Genomic DNA, 21,018 nt, shown 5'->3' with positions numbered 1-21,018 from the left:
TTAAACATACCAAATCTTTATTGGTCTTGGAGATTGAAACTATGCTTATCTTCCTTTCTTCCTTTCATAGACAGGAAGGTTGAGGCTCAGAGACATCAGCCGAAGGAGAAATGGCTACTGTCCAACAACTGATACCTGAACACAGGCAGGCCAGCCCCAGCTCCCATCTGCACTGGCACAATCTGTTATGTGGGATGTCCTTCTGTATATGTGTTGCTTTTATTGGGTAATAAATAAAGAAGCTGCTTGGGCCTATAACAGGGAAGAATAGAGCTAGGTGGGAAAACTAAACTGAATGCTGGGAGAAAGAAGGTGAAGTCAGAGAGAGACCATATAGTTGCCAAAGGAGAAAGACACCAGCCACCAGCCAGAACCTTACCAATAGCCCACATTCTCATGGTAATTCACAGATTATTAGAAATGGGTTAATTTAAAATATGAGGGCTAGCTGGGAATATGCTAGAATCACTGGCTGAACAATGTTGCAATTAATACAATTTCTGTGTCATTATTTGGGTCTGGGCAGTCGAGAAATGAACAAGCAGTCTCCGTTTACAGTCTATACTCTAGGTTTTCAGTAAGGATAGGGAGGTTCCTGAGCAGCTAGTGAATGTCATGATCTGAGAATGTCCTCCAATTGTCCTTGTTTTGGAGGTGTGACCTCTTATGTGAGAGGTATTGCCAAGTGGAAGGTCTCTTTATCACCAAGATGGCTGCCCTCCAAAGAGACCAAGATAGTTCTTGAGAAAGCAAGTAGTAAGAGTGAGCATGGCCTTCAGTGTCTCTGACTTCCTGATCCAAGACAAGGACCTCTCATTCTGGCATACACTCCTGCTACAATGCCATTATCTGCCACCAGGCTCTCAACATTGGTCAACCAATGGGGCTCCTTACAACCTCCCAGTCTATGAGTAATAACTACCTTGTCCTCCCTACTGAGACACCACTAAGATTCTCTCAGGGTATTGTCTTTCTTCCTTACTTCAGTAAGAAAACAAAGCCTCCTATCATGGTCTCCTGGACAGGTTGCTGGGGCAATGGGTAAGGAGGCCACATTCTATACAGTCCTCCCAGTCTTTAAAAAACCCATAGCAAGCCTCCAAATAAAAGCCATTCCTGCTTCAGGTCATAGAGATTTCAGGGACCAGGGAATGGGACTAACCATGAAACTCATTCAAAAGCATTCTGGAAGAAACAGTCCCAACAAAAAGAAAGAAAGGGAGGGAAAGGAAGGTTTCTGAGTCCTGTGGCTTAGAAGTCAGGACCCCCCAGGAGCTGTGCATTACAAAGCCAGCCCTTTCCTCTCAGGCAGGGCGCCCTTGCATATCATCTGAAGCATTGCAGAGTTGCAGGATTTTGAGGACTGCATTTGAATTCAAATGCTTTGATGACTAATATCTCTTCTCTTCATATTTGTCTAGAACATTTTTTTTTCATTGACTAGGGAGCGTGAGGAAAGTGTTTTCCATAATAATAGCAATGACAAGGGCCTGGTGATGAACCACAATTAGCTCCCTGCTTCATCAGTTAGCAGCGAAACTTTCAATGCATCCTGACATTTCGAGCATTTGGTTGTGATTAACAGTCTTTGAAATGTCACTGAATTTTATTTAATTGGCTAAGAAAAATTTTTAAAAGGTAATCACTGCAAAGATCACATTCATCGCCAAAAAAGATAATTGCAGTTGTCACATGACAAGGTAGATGCTAACTACTGTAGCAAACTGGTTCTGTGTTCTTTATGGAGTCTAATGAATGGAGCAGAGATCAAAAACTGGAGAGGGCTTAGAAGTTTATTTCAATGCTCTTTTCAAAGCCATGAGTATCAATGATCACAAGCCTTTAAGTTATCTGAGAAAATACCAAAACTGAAATGTTGGTAATTGCACGACAGAATAAATTCCATTTAATTATTGCAACCTCTGAGCCATTCTAAGCTCCACCCAGGCAGTCTTAATGTGTGTGTATAGGTCTCTCCTCTCTCTCTCTCTCTCTCTCTCTCTCTCTCTCTCTCTCTCTCTCTCTCTGTGTGTGTGTGTGTGTGTGTGAAAGCTTTTAATTTTAGATACGCTTGTAAAGTCAGACATAACACATAGGAAGAGAATTCTATCACTTAAAGGCCACATGGATGAAGTGGAAAATAGATAAAGCCTCATTTTCATGGGAGATTAACCATCTCTGTGTTTGTGTAAGAATTTAGCTTACTCAATGGAGAGAGATGGGGAGAAATGTTTCTCTATTAGATGAATGTGCACTCAGACAAATACGGTGCCAGCTGCTAGCCAATGTTCAGCATGGGCATTTGGCAGCCTTCACTGGAGCTGTTTCCACTCTCCAGGATTGATGAGCAATCCATTTGGGTCTGATTGGTCAGACTCTATAGGGTTTCTATAGGCATATGGATCTGTAGAAGGTTTCACTGTTTAAGATAAGGGGAGCCATTAAGATGGCTCAGTGGGTAAAAGGTACTTGTCACCAAGTCTGACGACCTTAGTTCAATCTCCCGATTCACATGGTGGAAGAAGGAACAGACAAGCTTACGCTGGCCTCCACAATTACACACACATACATTCATACACACATACTTGTGATAAATATTTACTAACAAGGATTTGAGCAGGGTTAAAGTTACCCATATTGGTATTTCCTCTGGATGTTAGTGGTCTCTGGCACTGTGTACACAATATTTTGAAGGATATAAAGGGTGTTTTGCCCAACCATATACTTAGTGGACCCATACTACAAGATGTTAATATTAAGTTTATGATATGATATAAAGTATTATGTGAGCCCAGACATCTAAGTACCAAAATAAACAACACATTTCTCTAACCTACAGACTTCTCCTAGCTTTTAATATATATAAATACAATGGCCCTTCTTGCAAAATATATAAATTTTGAAGTGAAGAACATATATGTGTGAGTACACTGCAAATATCCAGCATAAGGATAGCTCCCCAGCTTGCACACCATCCTCTGTTGAAGATTTTAGTGGCTCAGCATTTATCTGGCTGTATCACTGGCTCAGGAATGTTTGAAGCCAAAACTGATGAATGAAGGGGACAAGTAGAGAAAACAATTAAAACAAATGTTCCAGAGAAAGAAAAGGGAGAGGGGATGAATGAGAGGCCATGTGAGGGGCAAGGCTGTCTCTGAGAAGAAGCTAGAGCTGTTTTGAGGCAGGATAGAGAGACTTGGAGTTCGGGGTATATAGGCCCATATTTCTATATGGCATGGCAACCAAGCCATCAAGTCATAGGCCACACCTGAGATGGGTCACGTATCCTGCCAGGCAGGCTGTCGCTAACCTAACAAAAGGTCAGGATGTTTTGCTCCTTTCTTTGTAATAGCATACAGAGCAGATAGGTAGTTGTGGACATGACAAAAGGCCATTTACTGGTTACCTAGGAGGCAGAATGCTAATGTATTTCACCCTCAGTTAAGTTTTGGTATAGAGACTGTTTGGAGAATAAATGGAGGTAATTCTTCATGATGTGATCTCAAGGTATCATGAGGGATCTCTGAGAATCTCCCTCCGGATGAAACCATGTGAGTCATGTCTTTATCCCCGTCTCCTCCACGCCGGTCCAGAGAGAGACAGTTTATGTTGAAGTCAGGTTTAGAGAAATAACTGAGGGTGGGTTAGCACCGGACCCTGATAGGGGTGTGGAAGAAGGGGTCCCTGAGACTAAAGTTTAGACAAAGCTTTCAGCCGCTGAGGATCAGAAATTCCAGCATGGTTGGGAAGATGCACTATAAAAGTGCTGGTAGGGACGCACTATGGATTTTATATGAAAATATTTTCTAATAAGGAAAATAAAACAGCAATGAATCGTGCTTCAGGCCCAGGCTTACAGGAAAGTGAAGTATGGCCTTATTCCTATCCTGCATACTTTCTGGAAATTTCACAAACAATATTATAAATGTTTGTTAACAGCATGAAAACCCTAATTTCTCTTTTGCTTTTGTTTTATTAACTGCAATCATCTCAGGTACATCTCTGGGGTTAAAAAAAGTGATCTCATTTGGATTCTTAGAAGTATGTGTCTCCCTCTTTCCTAGAGTGCCTCTCTTCCCAGTGTGACTCTCCCATCTGCTATGGGGAAGGCGCTGCAGTGATCCATAGAGTATCTTGACCTGGAATCCTAGTCATGAAAGAAGCAGGACAATGCAGGGATGGCCAAGCCTGGTAAAGGTAATGCTCATTGTAGGCATAGTTCTCGTGAGCTGTCACCCAGGTGGGGATGGCACTCCTTGGTAGGAAACCGCCCTTGGAATTGCATGTGCAGCTGGAAGTAACTCCAGTAGGAAACTGTTTACCATGTTGGACCTGGAGAGAATCCTTTCTCTGGTCTGTGTATGGCCTATTTAGGGTAAACAGCCATTTCTTTATGTGTCTCCAGGAAAAGTCACACATTTGCCTTCATAGATAAGAAGAGCAAAGCTGAGAATCTTTTATTCAGCATCTCACATGGAGGTTCTCTCTGCTCAGCCAGCCTGACTCCAGAGGACACAAAGCTAACAGTCCCCTAACTCACGCTCCTCTACCACCAAGAGCAGGGAAGCAAGGATGAGCCGTGGGCAAGACTTCCAACAAGAGGCTGAGCTCAGAGTAGTTCTTGAGATAAAAAGACGGAGCTTCCAAATCAGGTCAAGTCTCTTCAGCATCACCTCTCAGAAAGAGACTGATAACTCAGGACTGCTGAGACTGACAGCTCCGAGGTCCGAAAAGTCACCCGCCTGGGTCCAAACCAATGTGAAGGAGCAGCTGGCCCTCTGTCCAGGTCAGGGGTTTCTAAGCTATTAATATGCTATTAGCTAAGGTGTACTCTAACCCATGAACTCTGTGTGTGTGTGTGTGTGTGTGTGTTTATGTGTGTGTGTCTGTGTAAGAGGAAGGGGCAGGGAGAGAGGTGGAGAGGGGGGAGGGAAGGAGAAAGACAGAAGGGGGAGGCAGGAGACTGACTCCAGGAGCTCACTGTGTAGTTGAAGATGATCGTGAACTTCTGATCCGTCTCCCTCCATCTCCCAACTGCTAAGATTATTGCCACCATACACGATTTACATATTACCGGCGTGTAAACCCAGGACTTTGTGTGTGCTAGTCCAACACTTTACTGAATGCATGAACTCTTGCATATATGTTAATCACCTGTAGTTTACAGATTCTGGAAATGAGGCTTTGGGTTTATACTGAAGACACTTCGTTCTGTGTTTTTGTTTCTACGGTAGGAGGAAAAGACACTGGCTCAGGATTGAGACCACAGTGGCTTTCTTTGTGCCAAATGTCATTGATGAAAGAATGTCTAGGTGTTATTCCAACCTTTGACCCAAGAGCCTGTGTACCTTTGGGGGTATAAAAACCCAAATCTAGACTGGGATTTCACTGAGTGGCAAAGTAAAATCAAGCAAAGCCCAGGCCTAGGATCCAGGCTAATTATCTACCACCCACATGCTGTGCAGTACCGAGCGACTCATCACCCTGACCCTTCATTTGCTCATGTGCAGAATGACAGTAGCCTACTCTGGAGAGCTGACACCCTGATCCAGACGTAGGTGCCATTCCAGTTTGCTCCTGTTGCTCTCAGAGACTCTCTCAGAACTGAAAATAACCCTGACTGAGATGTTCTACAAACCCCATCTATTGTCCTGAGCCTGAGCAAGGTAGGTCAAAGAGGTCCTTACATCACTAAGTATGTTGAAGGCTTCGTTCAGAGCGATATCCAGCATTCCGATTCCTTTGGCGAAAAGTTTGTCCAAATGCTCCCTGAAGTGCTGTAAGGACAAAGCATAAAATCCATTAGGACTTTGCATGTCTCCCCCCTTCTTAGAACCTGCTACCTGCTCATTCCCCAGCTCTGCTGCCACTTTCCGCACTGCTCCCCGAGGCTCAGTATGGATGTCATTCTCTTTGTATCTTAGGAGGCTTTCTCAGGCCATTTGCTTCTCAGACCAGTTCACTGGGATACCTTTGTGCCCTGGTTTGTCTCTCTGTGATGGTGATAAAGAACGGACCAAAAACAACCCCAGAGAGAAATGGCCTAATTTCATTCTAAAACCCCCAGGTCAAACTCCATCACTGAGAGAAGGAAGGACAGAGGCTCAAGGCGGGGCTCTAGAGGCAGGAACTGAGGCAAAGATCCCAGAGGAAAGGTGTTTGTTCCTATGGCTTGTTCAACCGCTTTCTCATCTCATACAGCTCAGGACCACCTAGGGGCAGCACCACCCATAGTGGGCGGGGCTCTCCCACATCAATCATTAACTCCCCACAGACATGTCTACAGGCCAATCTAACAACCATTTTCTCAGGAGGGGTTCCCTCCTTCCAAGTATCTCTAATGTGTAGCAAGTTGGGCCTCCTTGGTAGCAGCCCGAACTCTCCTCTGGTTCTTATGAATCTGTAGAAATCTAGCCCGAGTCTCATAAGAAAGTAGCTAAGGAGCCCTGTAAAGAAGTATGGCATACGAGGACACGACACATGGAGCACAGAGTGTGCTCGAGTCTGGACTTTGATTTTGTTTGTCTTAGTGGTCTGTACTGAAGATGGATCCTTGCACATGCTAGGCAAGCACTCTCCCATTGTGCTATACCCCTCAGTTCTTTACAAAGCACTTGGTCCTTAACTGGCCCCAGGGCAGAATCACTGTAAGTTGGCTTCTGCATTACCAGCCCATCTGGTACCATAACCTTGCCCCATGCTCAGTGGCTCTCAGGTTTATACTGCATGGTTACCATTCTTTTAATCCATGTGTGGCTAGGAGTCACCTGCAGCTTCCGGCAAGGGTTCCTTTGATTGTGGGACATAGATTGGCTCACTGCTCTTTGTGACAAGATCAGCTGATTTTGCTTTGTTTTTCCTGTTCCAAATATAATTCATTCATCAGGTGAAAAAATAATTCCCCGAAGAGAGAGCTTCCAAATAGTGTCATAGCTAAAGGAGTCCTTGGTTTCTCTTTCTTCTCTCCTTCCTCATTCCAAAGTGTACCCTTCTTTCCAACCAATAAGGTGAACCAACCCCCTGGTCTCAGAGCTGCATTTACCTCTCAGCCCAGCTCTATCTCCATACAGAGCAGTTTTCCAGGATACGATTTCCCAGGTTGTGATGTCCACTAATCACTGCCCTAGCCAGTTTGGTAGCTATGGCTGACCTCCAGATACTGACGTTTAAGCAGAAATAAACTTACTGTCCCTTAAAAACCATGCTCCTCTACAGCTCCAGCCATGTTTAGGTGCTCATGAGCCCCTGTGGCTAGTGACTACTACCTCATTGTCGGGGTGCACGTAAGAATGCTGCCATCACTACAGAGGGTGTCACCCCATAGTGCCAACCTGAAGACACAAGAGTCAGAGCGACCATTCTGGCTCATCTTACCAATGACAAATGGGGAACCTGAGGCCTAATGTGATGTGGTGGATAATCTTGATTGTCAAATTGAGCGGATGTGGAATCAACTAAGAGAAAGGCCGCTGGGCATACTTGTGAGCGACTCTCTTGATCCAGTTATTTGAAATGGGAGGACCCATCCTAAGTGTGGGTGGCAAATTCTGGGGGCAGCTCAGGTAATAAAAGGAGATCTGAAGGGAAAGATTTGCTTCCTGCCTGCTTGCCTTTGCAGGGCCTTTCCCAGTACACCAAGCTCCCGGGCTTCTAATGTACTGAAGACCAGTGGTTCTCCAAGACTCCGCTAAGCCTTCAGTGATAGACTAGGACTGTCCAGCTACCTAGATACATGGGATGAGTATCTCCCTGGTTCTCAGCCTTTGCAGTATGAAAACAGCTATTGTTAAATTGCTCTATCCTGTAAGTCAATCTAGTAAATCAAGAGAGCTCTAGAAGATACAGATAGAGACTGTCTTAGGGTTTCTATTGCTGTGAGGAGACACCATGACCATGGCAACTCTTATAAAGGAAAACCTTTAACTGGGGTAGCTCACAGTTCAGAGGTTTAGTCCATTGTCATTACGGCAGCACACAGGCAGACCTGGTGCTGGAGAAGGAACTGAGAGTTCTACATCTTGATCCTCAGGCGACATTAAGGAGACTGCACACTGGGCATGATTTGAGCATGTGAGACCCCAAAGCCCACCTCCACAGTGGCACACTTCCTCTAAAGGCTACACCTACTTCAACAAGGCCACACCTCCTAATGTGCCATTTCCTGAGCCTATGGGGGCCATTTTCTTTCAAATCACCACAGGAACCCAGGACCCTTTTTCTTCCGACTCTCTTATACTAACAAAATACACGTGATTTGAAGAAGACCTAGTTTCATTTCTGTTGCTGTGATAAAATCTTAACAATAGAAACCCTAACTAAGAAAGGGGGAGTGAGACTGGGTCGGGACAGCATGGCTAGACCACATAACACAGACACACACGGTCTTTCTTTTTTTTTCTTTTTTTTTTTTTTGGTTTTTCAAGACAGGGTTTCTCTGTGGTTTTGGAGCCTGTCCTGGAACTAGCTCTTGTAGACCAGGCTGGTCTCGAACTCACAGAGATCCACCTGCCTCTGCCTCCCAAGTACTGGGATTAAAGGCGTGCGCCACCACCGCCTGGCCGCACGGTCTTTCTTGATGAGTAAACCAGCGTACTTGCTTCTTTGCTCATCCAGTTTGAGTTGGGTTTGGGTGTCTGAAGTGAGAGGATCCCTGTGTACCACAGCTGTCACAAAGATCCTGAAGCCAGGATGACACCTCAGCCAAGAGTCCCCATGACAAAGTGTACCTCTCACGCTTCCCCTCCCTTTGGTTGTGTGCATGCACACACACGATCATCAGTGTGAGTGTGTGCACATCCACATGGAGTCAGAGGACAATTTCAGCTCTCACTCCTCAGGTGCTGTTAACCTTGGCTTCTGAGTCATCATGGAACTAGTCTGGAACCTGCTAAGAAGGCAAGGCTAGCTGACCTGTGCAGGGTTTCACCAAGTCCTCAGCACTAGGACTCCAAGTATGTACCTACGCATCAGCCTTTTTGACAAGGATTTTTGGGTAAGTGAACTTAGGTTCTCATGCTTGCAAGAAAGCACATTTTGGAGTTATCTCCCAGCCCAAGTCCTCACTCCCTACCCCTGTTTTCTTCTTCTCTTCTTCTTCTTCTTCTTCTTCTTCTTCTTCTTCTTCTTCTTCTTCTTCTTCTTCTTCTTCTTCCTCTTCCTCTTCCTCTTCCTCTTCCTCTTCATTCTTCAAGACAGAGTTTCTCTGCATAACAGCCCTGGGGCTGTCCTGGTAATCACATTGTAGACAAGGTTGGCCTCGAACTCACAGAGTTAATGCCAGCACTTCCCAGGCCCAACCTTCTTCTTAATCACTGTCCCTGAACCTTGCTACTTACCAGGTGTCTGTGCCAGACAGAACACATCAAGGCACTTTATGCTCAGTGGATCTTTAGTGTTTAACAGTGACTTAACACTGTTTTGGTATCATGGTTATATTAAACACCATCTTAGCCATCTTATGTACTAACATAAATTAAGTTTAGCCCCTGAATAGCGACAAACAGAAAAACAATGAACTAAATGCTCTTGTTCTTGCTGTACCAGGGACCATGAAGCCCCAATCTTGCCATCTGTGGAATGGTCATGGTAACTGCCTGGATGATGGATAGAGCAGAGTCCATCAGGGTTCAGGACTACAGGAAGACATTTCTGTCCCCTCCTGTCTCCATTTTGCCTCTCCTTTAAGACACTTTTCTTCTCTGAGCCTTCTTTTTCCTCTTTGCACTCAGAGGTATGGGCTGTTGAGAGACGCACCTGAAGAGAATTGTGGGCCAAGAAAACAATATGAAACCGTCTTCATTTCAGAGTCCCTTCCTGTTTCATAGCTTGTGACAGGAAATGATAGTCACATCACAGGGCAATAGGTCTGTGGTCACTAAGAGAGGGTGCTCATCCGCGAGCACCAAAATGACAATTCTAGGAACCCATTCAGTGCCCATGCTGAGATGTTCAAATGAAGAAGTGGCGAGGGAGCTCGGGTCTGGGAGAGGGGAGTTCTGCCAAGGCCCAGGGACCACTTTCCTCCTAAGGACACTGCCCGCCCATTCCCATGTTCTCCAGCTGTTCTCACCACCACATCACAGCCATAGGCTTTCTTTTACACACATGCTGTTCTGTGGGAGTGGATTGTGGGCTTCTTTAAAAGCTTTCAAATCTTGCACAAATGGAGGAAAAACGGGCGGAGTGGGGAGGATTATTATCAATATTTAAATTTAAAAAGAAAATCAGAAGGCTGGTGGCTATGGAGGTGGCTTAGTTGTTAAACTATCTACATCATAAGCAAGATGACTTGAGTTCAGCTGGAATACAGGTAAGTGGAAACAGGAGGCTCTTGGGAGCTCATTGGCCAGTCAGTCTAGTCACTTGGTGAGCTACTGGTTTAGCGAAAGACCCTGCCTTAAAAATAAGGTGACAAGCAAAGGAACACACACATGCATGCATGTACTCTCTCTCTCTCTCTCTCTCTCTCTCTCTCTCACACACACACACACACACACACACACATCTGCACACATGTGCACATCCTCACCCATCCCCCGGAAACTTTATACTTCAGATGCTTTCCATACCAACTGCCTCCTTTGCAGCTCTGTCATCCGATACACCTTGGAAAATAATATCTTGCCCTTCAAGGGCCAGGCTGCTTTAGATGAATACAAACATGGCTAATTTCACTGACCCATAATCCCCAAGGGTCCTCGGGAGCCTAGCTACAGCAGAATAGAAGGTTCCAAATTGCTGGGCTGAGAACTGCGCAACAGATGTGGCCAGAAGGTAGCCAGTCCCTATGCCTTTTCTAAATTAAACAGTTTGTGGGAAGTTGTGACAGCCCTACCGTATTATTAAACTTCAATAAAGGAAGAATAAGGTGGCTTTTTATCTTTGCTTCAGGCAATTCATGTGGCATATGCTGCTGCCCAGGAAAAGGCCTTGCTTCCAAAGCAATTAGTGCAGCTTACTGCCTGGGGAGATAAACCTGCCACCGCTCCTCCTGCTCAGTGCCAGCAGGAACCAGGGAGTCTGCTTATCTCCTTCACACAGCCACCACAGCCCGACCCATGGAGGTCTCTGGTGCAGTGGGCTCTCCCTGTACCTGTGTTTCATTTGGTAGAATCATACTGATAAATCTCTCTGTGGAAACAGAATGTCTACGCTTCCCTGTCCATGTGTCTTAGGGCTTCTATTGCTAGATTCATGACCAGAAGTAATTTGGGAAGTGTCTTCTTTAGTTAGGGTTTCTATTGCTGCAGTGAAACACCATGACCAAAAAGCAAGCTGCTGAGAGAAAGGGTTTGTTTGGCTTGGGCTTCCACACTGCTTGTTCATCACTGAAGTAAGTCAGGACAGGAACTCAAACAGGGCAGGAACCTGGAGGCAGATGCTGATGCAAAGGCCATGCTTACCGGCTTGCTTAGCCTGCTTTCTTATACAACCCAGAACCACCAACCCAGAAGTGGCCACACCCATAATGGACTGGACCCTCCCCATCAATAAGTAATTAATACAATGCCTTACAGATGGTTCTTATGGAGGCACTTTCTCAGTTAAGATTCCCTCCTTTCAAATGACTCATTTGTGTGTCAAGCTGACATAAGACTAGCCAGCAAACTGATCCCTTGTGAACTTGACAAACAGCACTATTAAGCCACACTTTTTCTTTCTGATTCATCTCCAAGATCTTAACATTAAAAACATAAATAACTTTAAAAGTCCCACAGTCTTTACAAATTCAAACACATTAAAATTTCAGTCTCTTTAAAATATCCAATCTCTCTAAAACTTACAATTTCTTTTTAAGTTTCAAGCATTTCAGCTATGGGCTCTTGTAAATCAAAGTTAAATTAAATACCTTCGACCAGAGGGAAGAACCAGGGCACAATCACAATCTCAACCAAGCAAAATCAAAATCCAACAGTATAAATAACTCAATGTCCAAATATTTGGGATTCATTCACAATCTTCTTGCTTCCTCCAAAAGGCCTTGGTCGTCTGTCAGCTTCCCCTCTGAAGCACACACAGCTGGTCTTCTAGGCTCTGGTTGGCTCCACTCCACTGCTGCTGCCGGTCTTGTTGGTTGTCCATGGCACTGGCATCTCCAAAACTGCTGGGGTCCCTTGCTACATTTAGACTAAACTAAACCCCTAACCTCTCATAGGTTCTCTTCATGGTGCCAAGCCTCAACTTCTCTGTATGAGCCCTCAGTCCTGGGCCTTCAACTACCACTGAGGCTGCCCTTTCACCAATGGCCTCCCCTGGCCTCTCATAGTGTCAAGCCTCAGCTTCTCTGCACAACCCTTTCATGTCTTCAAACCCAGCTCCATCTGGGTGAGTTCAGATGCCAGCACAAGGTACAACCTTTACCACTTCTGGAACATAGCTTGTGTGTACTAACCCTGAGAAAACACTTCCTAAAAAATTCTACCTCAATGATACTGGTCTTGTCTTAATCGCTGCTAATTTCTTAGCTCCAGCTGACCAGGATTCATTGCCCTAGTAATGCAAGTTTTCACTTCAGTGGTGCTGACGTGGTCTTTTGTGTTCTCTTGTTAACTGTGACTTACTCCTCAGCCCCAGGTGACCAGAATGACAGACTCTTAATTGAAAATAGCAAATGGCCCTGATATTTAAACTTCCCTCTGAAACTTCAAAGGCCAGGCCTTCATCTTCTCCATTGTGTTCAACATTCTTATCATCCAAGCTCTAACAGAACATTCAGCTGAGCTCTCAACACTCAATGACTCTTCTAATTCAAAGTTCCAAAGTCTTTCTACAATCTTCCCCAAAACATGGTCAGGTCTGTCACAGCCATACCCCACTATGCCGGTACCAACTTGTTGTAGTTAAGGTTGCTGTTGCTGTGAGGAAGCACCATGACAAAATGCAAGCTGGGGAAGAAAGGGTTTACTTGGCTTACACTTCCACAATATTGTTCATCATTGAAGGAAACCAGGACAGGAACTCAAAAATGGAAGGATCCTGGAGACAGGACTTGACACAAAGGCCATGGAGAAGCGCTGCTTGCAGGCTTGCTTCCTATGACTTGCTCAGTCTGCTTTCTTATAGAACCCACAACCACCAGCCCAGAAGTGGCCACACCCACAATGAGCTAGGCCCTCCCCATCAATAAGGAAAATGCCTTACAGTTGGTTCTGATGGAGGCATTTTCTATATGAAGGTTCTCTCCTTTCAGATGACTCTAGCTTGTGTGTCAAGTTGACATAAGATACAACTGTCCCTCAGTGTGTTTGGTTCTAGTAGTGACCACACATGGTGATAGCTGGGTGGCTCAAGGTGAGGTAGAGAATAAAAGCAGGGTAAGTATAAGGACATAGAGGGTGTGTCCTCAGCTTCTCTGTAGCAACAGAGAGAGAACAATCATAACTGTGTACAGCCTTGCTCCCATCCAGGCTACAGACACACAATCTTCTAGGAGCAGGAAACCCCATTAACAGGAAAAAGATGTGTTAAACTCCTGTGTGATTCTAGAAGCTCTTGTTTCTATTTATTTCTTAATAGATTATAATCCCATCCATGGTACCTCTGAAGCTGCCCTATCATTGCACTTAAACAGAGAGAAGAAATCAGGTGAAAGGTATCTTAGCAACCTTTAAGATGTGCTTTGGCCACACCAAGGAGGTAGACATGGCTCATAAGAAAACTGCTAGTCCCCCTTGGAAAGCCTCTACCTGCACTTGGGTATGTTTTTCTTTTATTTTATTTTCTTTTTTTTTTTTTTTTTATTTTTCGAGACAGGGTTTCTCCGTAGCTTTTTGGTTCCTGTCCTGGAACTAGCTCTTCTAGACCAGGCTGGCCTCGAACTCACAGAGATCCGCCTGCCTCTGCCTCCCGAGTGCTGGGATTAAAGGCGTGTGCCACCACTGCCCGGCTTGGGTATATTTTTCTGAGCAGCCTCATACTTAAAGTTTATATTATAATATCTTTAATGAAACCCCAACTTTGCTTCATACTGGCTAGTCCTGAAATTCTTTTCTGCTTTAATGCCAGAAATTGCAGTCTAGCCCAAGCTGAAGTCCCTAAAAGAGCAGGGGAACTTGTCAGGTAATTGAATGAAGCAGTGTGGAGATGAGTCTCTGTCCCCTACTGCTGACACAAGTGACAGATATATGTTTCGACAGATTAGAATCCAGATGTTCTGAGAGTGCTGTGTGAGCTTAGGTCTCTAGAGAAACAGCACGTACTGTGTGTGTGTGTGTGTGTGTGTTTATGTGTGTGTGATGTGTGTGTATGTATGTGTGTGTATACATACAAAGGAGATTCATTAGAATGGCTTATAGTCTAGCCTAACAATGGCTGTCTACCATCAGAAGGTTCAAGAATCCAGTAGCTGTGAAGTCCACTAGGCTGGATGTCTCAGCTGTTCTTCGTGTATGCTGGAATCCCAAAGAAGTAGACTCCACTGCCAGTTAGAGAAGGGACTTACAGCAAGAGTGAGAGCAAGTGAAGAACAAAAGCTTCCTTCATCCATGTCCTTCATATTGGCTGCCAGCAGAAGGTATGGCCTAGATTGAAGGCAGATCTTCCCACCTTGAAAGTTCTGCATTCAAAGTGGATCTTCCCATTTCAAAAAAAAAAAAAAAAGAAAAGAAAAGTAATACTTCATGGGTATTCCCAGCTGCCCGGATTTTAATTTCAGATGTCATGAAGTCATCAATCAACAATAGCCATTACAAGAGTCCTGTGGAGGCCTTCCAAGCTTTAGTCCCAGTAACAGGTGTGGTACAATTTTCCTTCTAGCAGGAGGTTGGCCTTTGACAGTCCTATCAGCCAATAGATGATTGGTCTACACCAGCCATCATGGCTGTCTCACTGTGAAATCTCCATGGAAGCTCTCACAGGGCTCCATTGTCCAAACCCAAACCACTGAAGCCCATCTACCAGATTCCCACACCTATCTTCTATTTGGACGTAGTTACAACTAGGCTATTTACTGTAAATGGGGGCTCTCTGTCCTGCCATATGCACACCTGAAAAGACATGCCTGCCGCCCCAACATCAACCCCAGGCTGATTCTCTTAGGCACCCATTTAGCTTGAGAAATTCCTTGGCTGAATTCTGTAGATATTTGGCCACATGGCTCAGGGATACGGGGCCAGAAATAGTAGAGTTTATAGTAGAAAGGCACGCATCTGTGGCATGGCCACCTCCAAACCCAGACTTTAGTAACTCAGGCTACCATTGACTCCTCTGGGGAAAGTGGAGACAAGGTGTTTCTAAAAAGGGAAATGGAATGCTCCAAGAAAGCTGGCAGGAGCGAGGTAGCTCAGCTGTTTGTAAGTTAGGGGCGGCACGATTTTTGATGGATCTGCCCTGGACACTCCCCGGGTCTCCTTCCTATTGTGGATAACAAATTGAAGTGTCTAAAGGCAGCAGCTGTTTCAAGCCAGTGCCAAATTAGACACGAGATGGATCTCTTGGACATGAACAACATGCGCCATTTCATACCCGGCTCCTCACATCAGCTACAGCTTCGTTTCTATGGCAGAAACACTAATTATTCCTGTAAGAAGATGGGTGGCCGTCAGCTCAGCACAGGAGCTCCTCAGCTGGGAAGCTCCCAGGTGGACCAGCGCTCCCACTGTGGCTTCAGTCCCTGCTGTCCCAGAGGAGACACATTAGTCACCTCACACAGCCCACCACAGAGTCTGAGAAGACCTGCTGCCATGCTTCATGTAAGGTCACAGCAGGGTCCAGATACTCTGAGGAAAGCGGTAGCACTAATTCTAATTGGTCTTAATAATAAAAACTTGGAGATAGATATTAGGGGATGAAAACTGAAAGATCAGAGAAGTAGAGAAGTCAGCCACTAGAGAGTTATTATCTCTACCAATGCTCAGACTGAAGGACCGATCCTGTCTCTACGAATCCTCAGACTGCATTCTCAGACTTCCCCTGAGCTTCTTTCCCCTCCTGCCTTACATTCCTTTCTCCTCCCAGCCATCACTCCTGTCTCTGCCTCCTTATTGCTGGGATTAAAGGCATGGGATCCCAAGTGCTGGGATCAGCTTTGTGTGAGTTCTGTTTCTCTTTTAGACAGATTCAATCTTGTGTAGCCCAGAGTAGTCTTGAACTCACAGAGATACATCTGCATCTGTCTCCCAAGTGCTAGGATTAAAGGTATAATCCGTCACTGCCTAACCTCTATGGCTAACTAGTGGCTAGCTCCACACTCTGATCTTCGGGCAAGGCTTACTGTTACATTAGAAACACAATAACACTACAGAAAGCCACAGCCCAGATGCTTCTTAACAGAGCACCTGCTTTGTGTGCCAATACAGGATGGCAGTGGGTGTGTGAAGCAGCTGGTCTTGCCCTTCATGTCTGTCTGACATCATCCTTCATCAACCTTATAAGGGCCTCGATTTGATGCAAATATGTTTCTGGGAGCAAGAATGATACTAGTCAGACCATGAGTATTGTAGGTAGAGAAATAGATATCCCAAAACCCCAGGATAGGAGAGAATGGCATATATAAGTAAATTTGATTGCAGACTCCAGAAAGGGAGAACACTGTGTGCCATGGGTGTGGGAGAAAGGCAGCCCTTTGAGCAGGAATGTTCAGGCACTTGGAGCTGTCATTCAACAGATGGCTAGTAAGAATGACTGCATGAAGATGAAAAGATCTCAAAACTCAGAGCTGAGAAGGAATAGCAGGTTTAGAGGCTGGTGACCTTCAGGTCACAGAGGTCTCAGCAGGTGAGCCACAGAAACAAACAAAAATTCAAAACCTCAAGGAAGAGGGCAGCAAAGACTCAAGACTAACTCCATCAAAAACAAATCAGCTTCGATCCAAGGGGACTAGAAGGATAGATTTTTCAACCCCAGAATACGAAGGCACAGGCATTGGGAACTCTGAAGACAACTTGCATGCTCCCACTGAGAAAATTAAGATTCAATCACTAGCAAGACAATGAAACTGAAAAAAAAAAAAAAAAAAAAACGCTCTAAGACAGAACTACAATAAGACTCATCAGCGGATAGTTAAAGATACAATCTTCTGAATATTCCAGTTTTTTTTTTTTTCTGAAGTAAAATGTCTCCTTGCAATTCTTCAGTCCACCTGGCCAGTGGAAATGTAAATCTATAGACATGCTGTGTTCTCTTGGGGCCTCATCATGGTCATTCAGTCTTCACTGTACTGAGTCTGTATTTTTGGTTTCCACACTAGAGGCAAACTTGTGCTGTTTTCTTTATCCCTCTTGGGTGTTGCCCATGTAGATCTTTCTTGTGTCTAGACAGAAGATGGTCCATTCACAGCAATTCACCAATACCTATCCCTGTGATACCAGCTGCCATGATAGTCGGGTCCTTCCTCTGAACCCAGAGTGACTATCCCAGCAACGCACAGGTGTGGAGGAGGTGTGCCAGTCAGGTGTGCTGGCAAGTTACACCACTGCCTCTTCCCCGGAGGTCAGGGAGAGCCTAACTCCTCCCTATTAGCTTCTTAACTGAAGCTAAAGTAACTTTAGAAAGAAAATCATTATTTCCATCTTTGGAAGAGGTCTCGTGACATGCACTTACTCCCTGATATGGGTGGGTACCTTTCACGGAGATAATAAATGAGAATGCTAAGGTAGGCCCTTTGATGTGGAAGTCACTCATTCCTTGCACCTCTCCCCTGGCTCCCCAGTTCCCTTGTGCTTCAGGGTCCCAGGGTTGCTGATTCTAGCTGGACTAGGAGGATGCACTTCTCTCAACGAGTAAAGTGAGGGCCGGAGGAATGAGAGTTCACGGGAAGGTGTGGCCACTCATCCTTGGAGGAAAAGGCCCAGCATGTGACCAGCACAGAGGCATTAGACAAGGAAACACTGGCTCATCTACAGAAAAGTAATCTTCCTCCCAAGGGAGCTGTCTGGAACCCAATTTATGGTTCTGCAAGTTTCCAGGGGGTAATCCTTCTACTTCAGTCCCTAAGAAGAAAACAGAGGCAGGAGAAGGAAGTTCCCAGACAGAGCAATCAAAACTCACTGTGATTCCCAACCTGGCTGACATGCATAATGAGTTCATGCTGGTACTTTCTTTAACATCATTCTTGTAAAGTAAGGCCGCACTGAGGGGAAGATGACAAGATGATACAGAGTTTTTAAAAAGATAAACATAATCCATGTAAAAGCAAAAGTGCCACATGACTTCATTACCAAATGATCTGATAACTAGCAATTATTTTTCTATCCCTCTCCCTCTCTGTCTCCATTATTACTTGTTGACAGAAGTTTCTGTTCCACCCAGTCCTGCAGTCATTCAGTCCTAAAGAAACATGCAGATGTCTACATTAATTATAAACTGATTGGCCTGTTAGCTCAGGATTCTTATTAACTCTTATAACTCATATTAGCCAATAATTCTTGTCTATGTTAGCCACGTGGCTTGGTACCTTTTCCAGTAAGGCAGTCAAATTTTACTTGCTCTGTGTCTGGCTACTTTGCATCTGGGTGACGACTACAGACTGAATATTTCCTCTTCCCAGCATTCTCTTGTTCTCCTTGCCTACCTCTACTTCCTGCCTGGGTACTGGCCAATTGGCATTTTATTAAAAATAATACAAGTGACAGGATAAAAGACCACTGTCCCACAGCAATTACTAACAGGATGGCACAATGTCTTAAATGATCTTCCCCAACACTCTTGTTCTGACCTCTAGCACCTTGGTGTCAAGTCGGAGAAGGCACTGGAAAGTACACTCCATCAATAAAGCCGCCATTCTGGTCAGCTATTCAGATGGAAGACAACATCACTGACAAGTAAGCCTAACTGGTACCCTGTGGATCTCGAGGCCAGACACAAAAGACTACCTGGTGACATCGTGTAGAAGAAATGATCTGTACTGTGAGTCTTAGAAAGCAGGACCTCAGGCTCTTTGACTTCTAAAAGGAGTGAGGGTCCCTTTCTCATAGGCCTGGAAGTTGGGAGGCCGTGTTGACTGATGTAGGTTCTCCTAAAGGCTTCTCTTTACCTCACAAATGGTTGATTGCTTGTTAAGTATACAACTACCCTGAGGTCTCTCACTTTGACTCCAAGGCCAACCGCCATATTGGATCAGGGGCCATCCCGGTAGCTGCGTTCACCTGCAAGTAGTACTTGAGAACCCATGTGCAAATACAGTTGAGTCACAGGAATGAGCTTAAGAATCACAGGGACACAATTCAGTCTATAACACACCTTCCCATGTTTAATCCTTATTTTCCAGGTAAGAAAACAGACCAACCAAGTGAAGTGCATGATTGCAGATCACTAACAAGAATCAGACACAGGACATTCAAGTGACCTCAGTGTCCTGGTTCTATTCTCTTTAACCCCACTCACAGTAAGCATTGTCCATAGCAAAACCTGGATAATAGCACATTTATGACAGGTGATACAAACTTCTATTTCTCTCTTCCTCTTTCACCCGTAAGTGTGTGTGTGTGTGTGTGTGTGTGTGTCTGTCTGTCTGTCTGTCTGTCTGACTGTATGTCCTCATGTGGAAATCAGAGGAGGACAAATCTGGTGAGCTGCTTCTCTTCTTCCACCACGTAGTTTCTGGATCAAGCTTTAGTAATCAGGTTAGGTGGAAATTGCCTTCACCCACTAAGTCTTCTCATTGGCCCAAGGCTGTCGCTCTGTCAATGGAGATATTTGGATCCTTTCTTTTTCTTTCTTCTTCTTTTTAAAAATATATTTCTATTACTTTGTCACAAAAGTAAATCTCTACCATGATACTTTCCAGTCGGTAAGACCCATGCTCTACAGCAATCAGCCAGAGGAAGCAGAAGCTATCTTATTCAGCACCAGCGTGGAGATCCCCAACTGTGTACTATGAGCACATGAGACTCTTTACATCACAACATTTGGTGAAAAGAAAAAGCCTTATAGCTCTAAAAGGACAAATTCTGTTTTTTAAAGCCTACCTCATGGTTTTCCATCTTTATTATGGGAGTGATTCTGGTAGAACCTCTTCACTTCACTACCAAAATAAGGACAACAGATGGGACAGTCAAGGCTGTTTGGAAGGTGAATCAGAAAACACATGGATGATACCGAGTAAAGAACGTAACACATAAACACTTAGGCATTTCTGGATGTTCTTAAGGGAATTTTAAAAACCATTTCATGTGAAATAATTGTAGGATTTCACAAAAGTTTCAAAATAATCCTGGCTCCCATGCTCTCACCCCAACTTCCCCCAGTGATAATACCTTTACCAAAGAACAACGATTTAAGCCAGGAAACTGACAAAGTCACAGCACTGTGAAGTAGACTGCAGCCCTCACTGGATCCAGCAGCTTTCATAATCATCTTGTGCATGCATATGATTTTATAAAATGTTGTTATATGAACAGGCCCATGAAATCACTGTTAGGAAACCGTTTTCTAACTGAAGGACTAAAGCCCTCTTGTTGACCATCTATATCACAGTTGCGCTCCACAGTTAAGCTCTGGAGACCACTGATCCTTCTCTATCGCTGAAATACTCTTTTAAGATTTACTTCTCTGTGTGTGGCAGTGTATGCACAGATGTGTGCAGCACACACAGAGGCCAGAAGAGGGCATTATATCCCCTGAGCTGTAGTTACAGGTGGTTGTGTGCTACCCAGTGTGGAGGCTAGGAATTAAATTTAGTCTTACAAGTGCTCTTAGCCCCTAAGCCATATGTCCAACCTCCATCACTGGCATCTAATTTTGAGCATATCATATGACTGGAACCATGCAAGTGCCACCTTTTGAGATTGGCCTTTGTCACCCAGCATGATGCCATCACACACATACAAAAAGGCCTTTGTCAGCCTTGCTGACATTCATACTCTCAAAACCCCAACAGTGCTCAGCCTGGGGCAGATAAATATCTTTTAAATTAGGTTTTTAAAATTAACAAGCATAAAGGCTTACATGTGTGCAAAAGTTAAATATTATTTGGCACAATTTCAATTGCATGGTTTTATCCCCAAAGAATCAGTCAAGCAAATATCCAAATGTTTATATGAACCATGTCTATCATAACACTATTTATAATGATAACAAAAA

At 44.5% G+C, this 21,018-nt stretch overlaps 1 protein-coding gene across 2 annotated transcripts in view; it reads right to left on the bottom strand.

Annotated features, from left to right (window-relative positions):
- Window positions 1-21,018, bottom strand: part of Cacna2d3 (calcium voltage-gated channel auxiliary subunit alpha2delta 3) — an 840,411-nt gene that overhangs the window by 397,743 nt on the left and 421,650 nt on the right. For both annotated transcript variants that reach the window (XM_057770101.1, XM_057770100.1), the window contains exon 10: window positions 5,688-5,777. In XM_057770101.1, the coding sequence (XP_057626084.1) occupies window positions 5,688-5,777 (90 nt within the window). The remainder of the gene's footprint in view (window positions 1-5,687; window positions 5,778-21,018) is intronic.

This window comes from Chionomys nivalis, chromosome 5 (genome assembly GCF_950005125.1).
Source record: "Chionomys nivalis chromosome 5, mChiNiv1.1, whole genome shotgun sequence".
Classification (NCBI taxonomy): domain Eukaryota; kingdom Metazoa; phylum Chordata; class Mammalia; order Rodentia; family Cricetidae; genus Chionomys; species Chionomys nivalis.
This window is presented reverse-complemented; position numbering and strand designations above follow the sequence as displayed.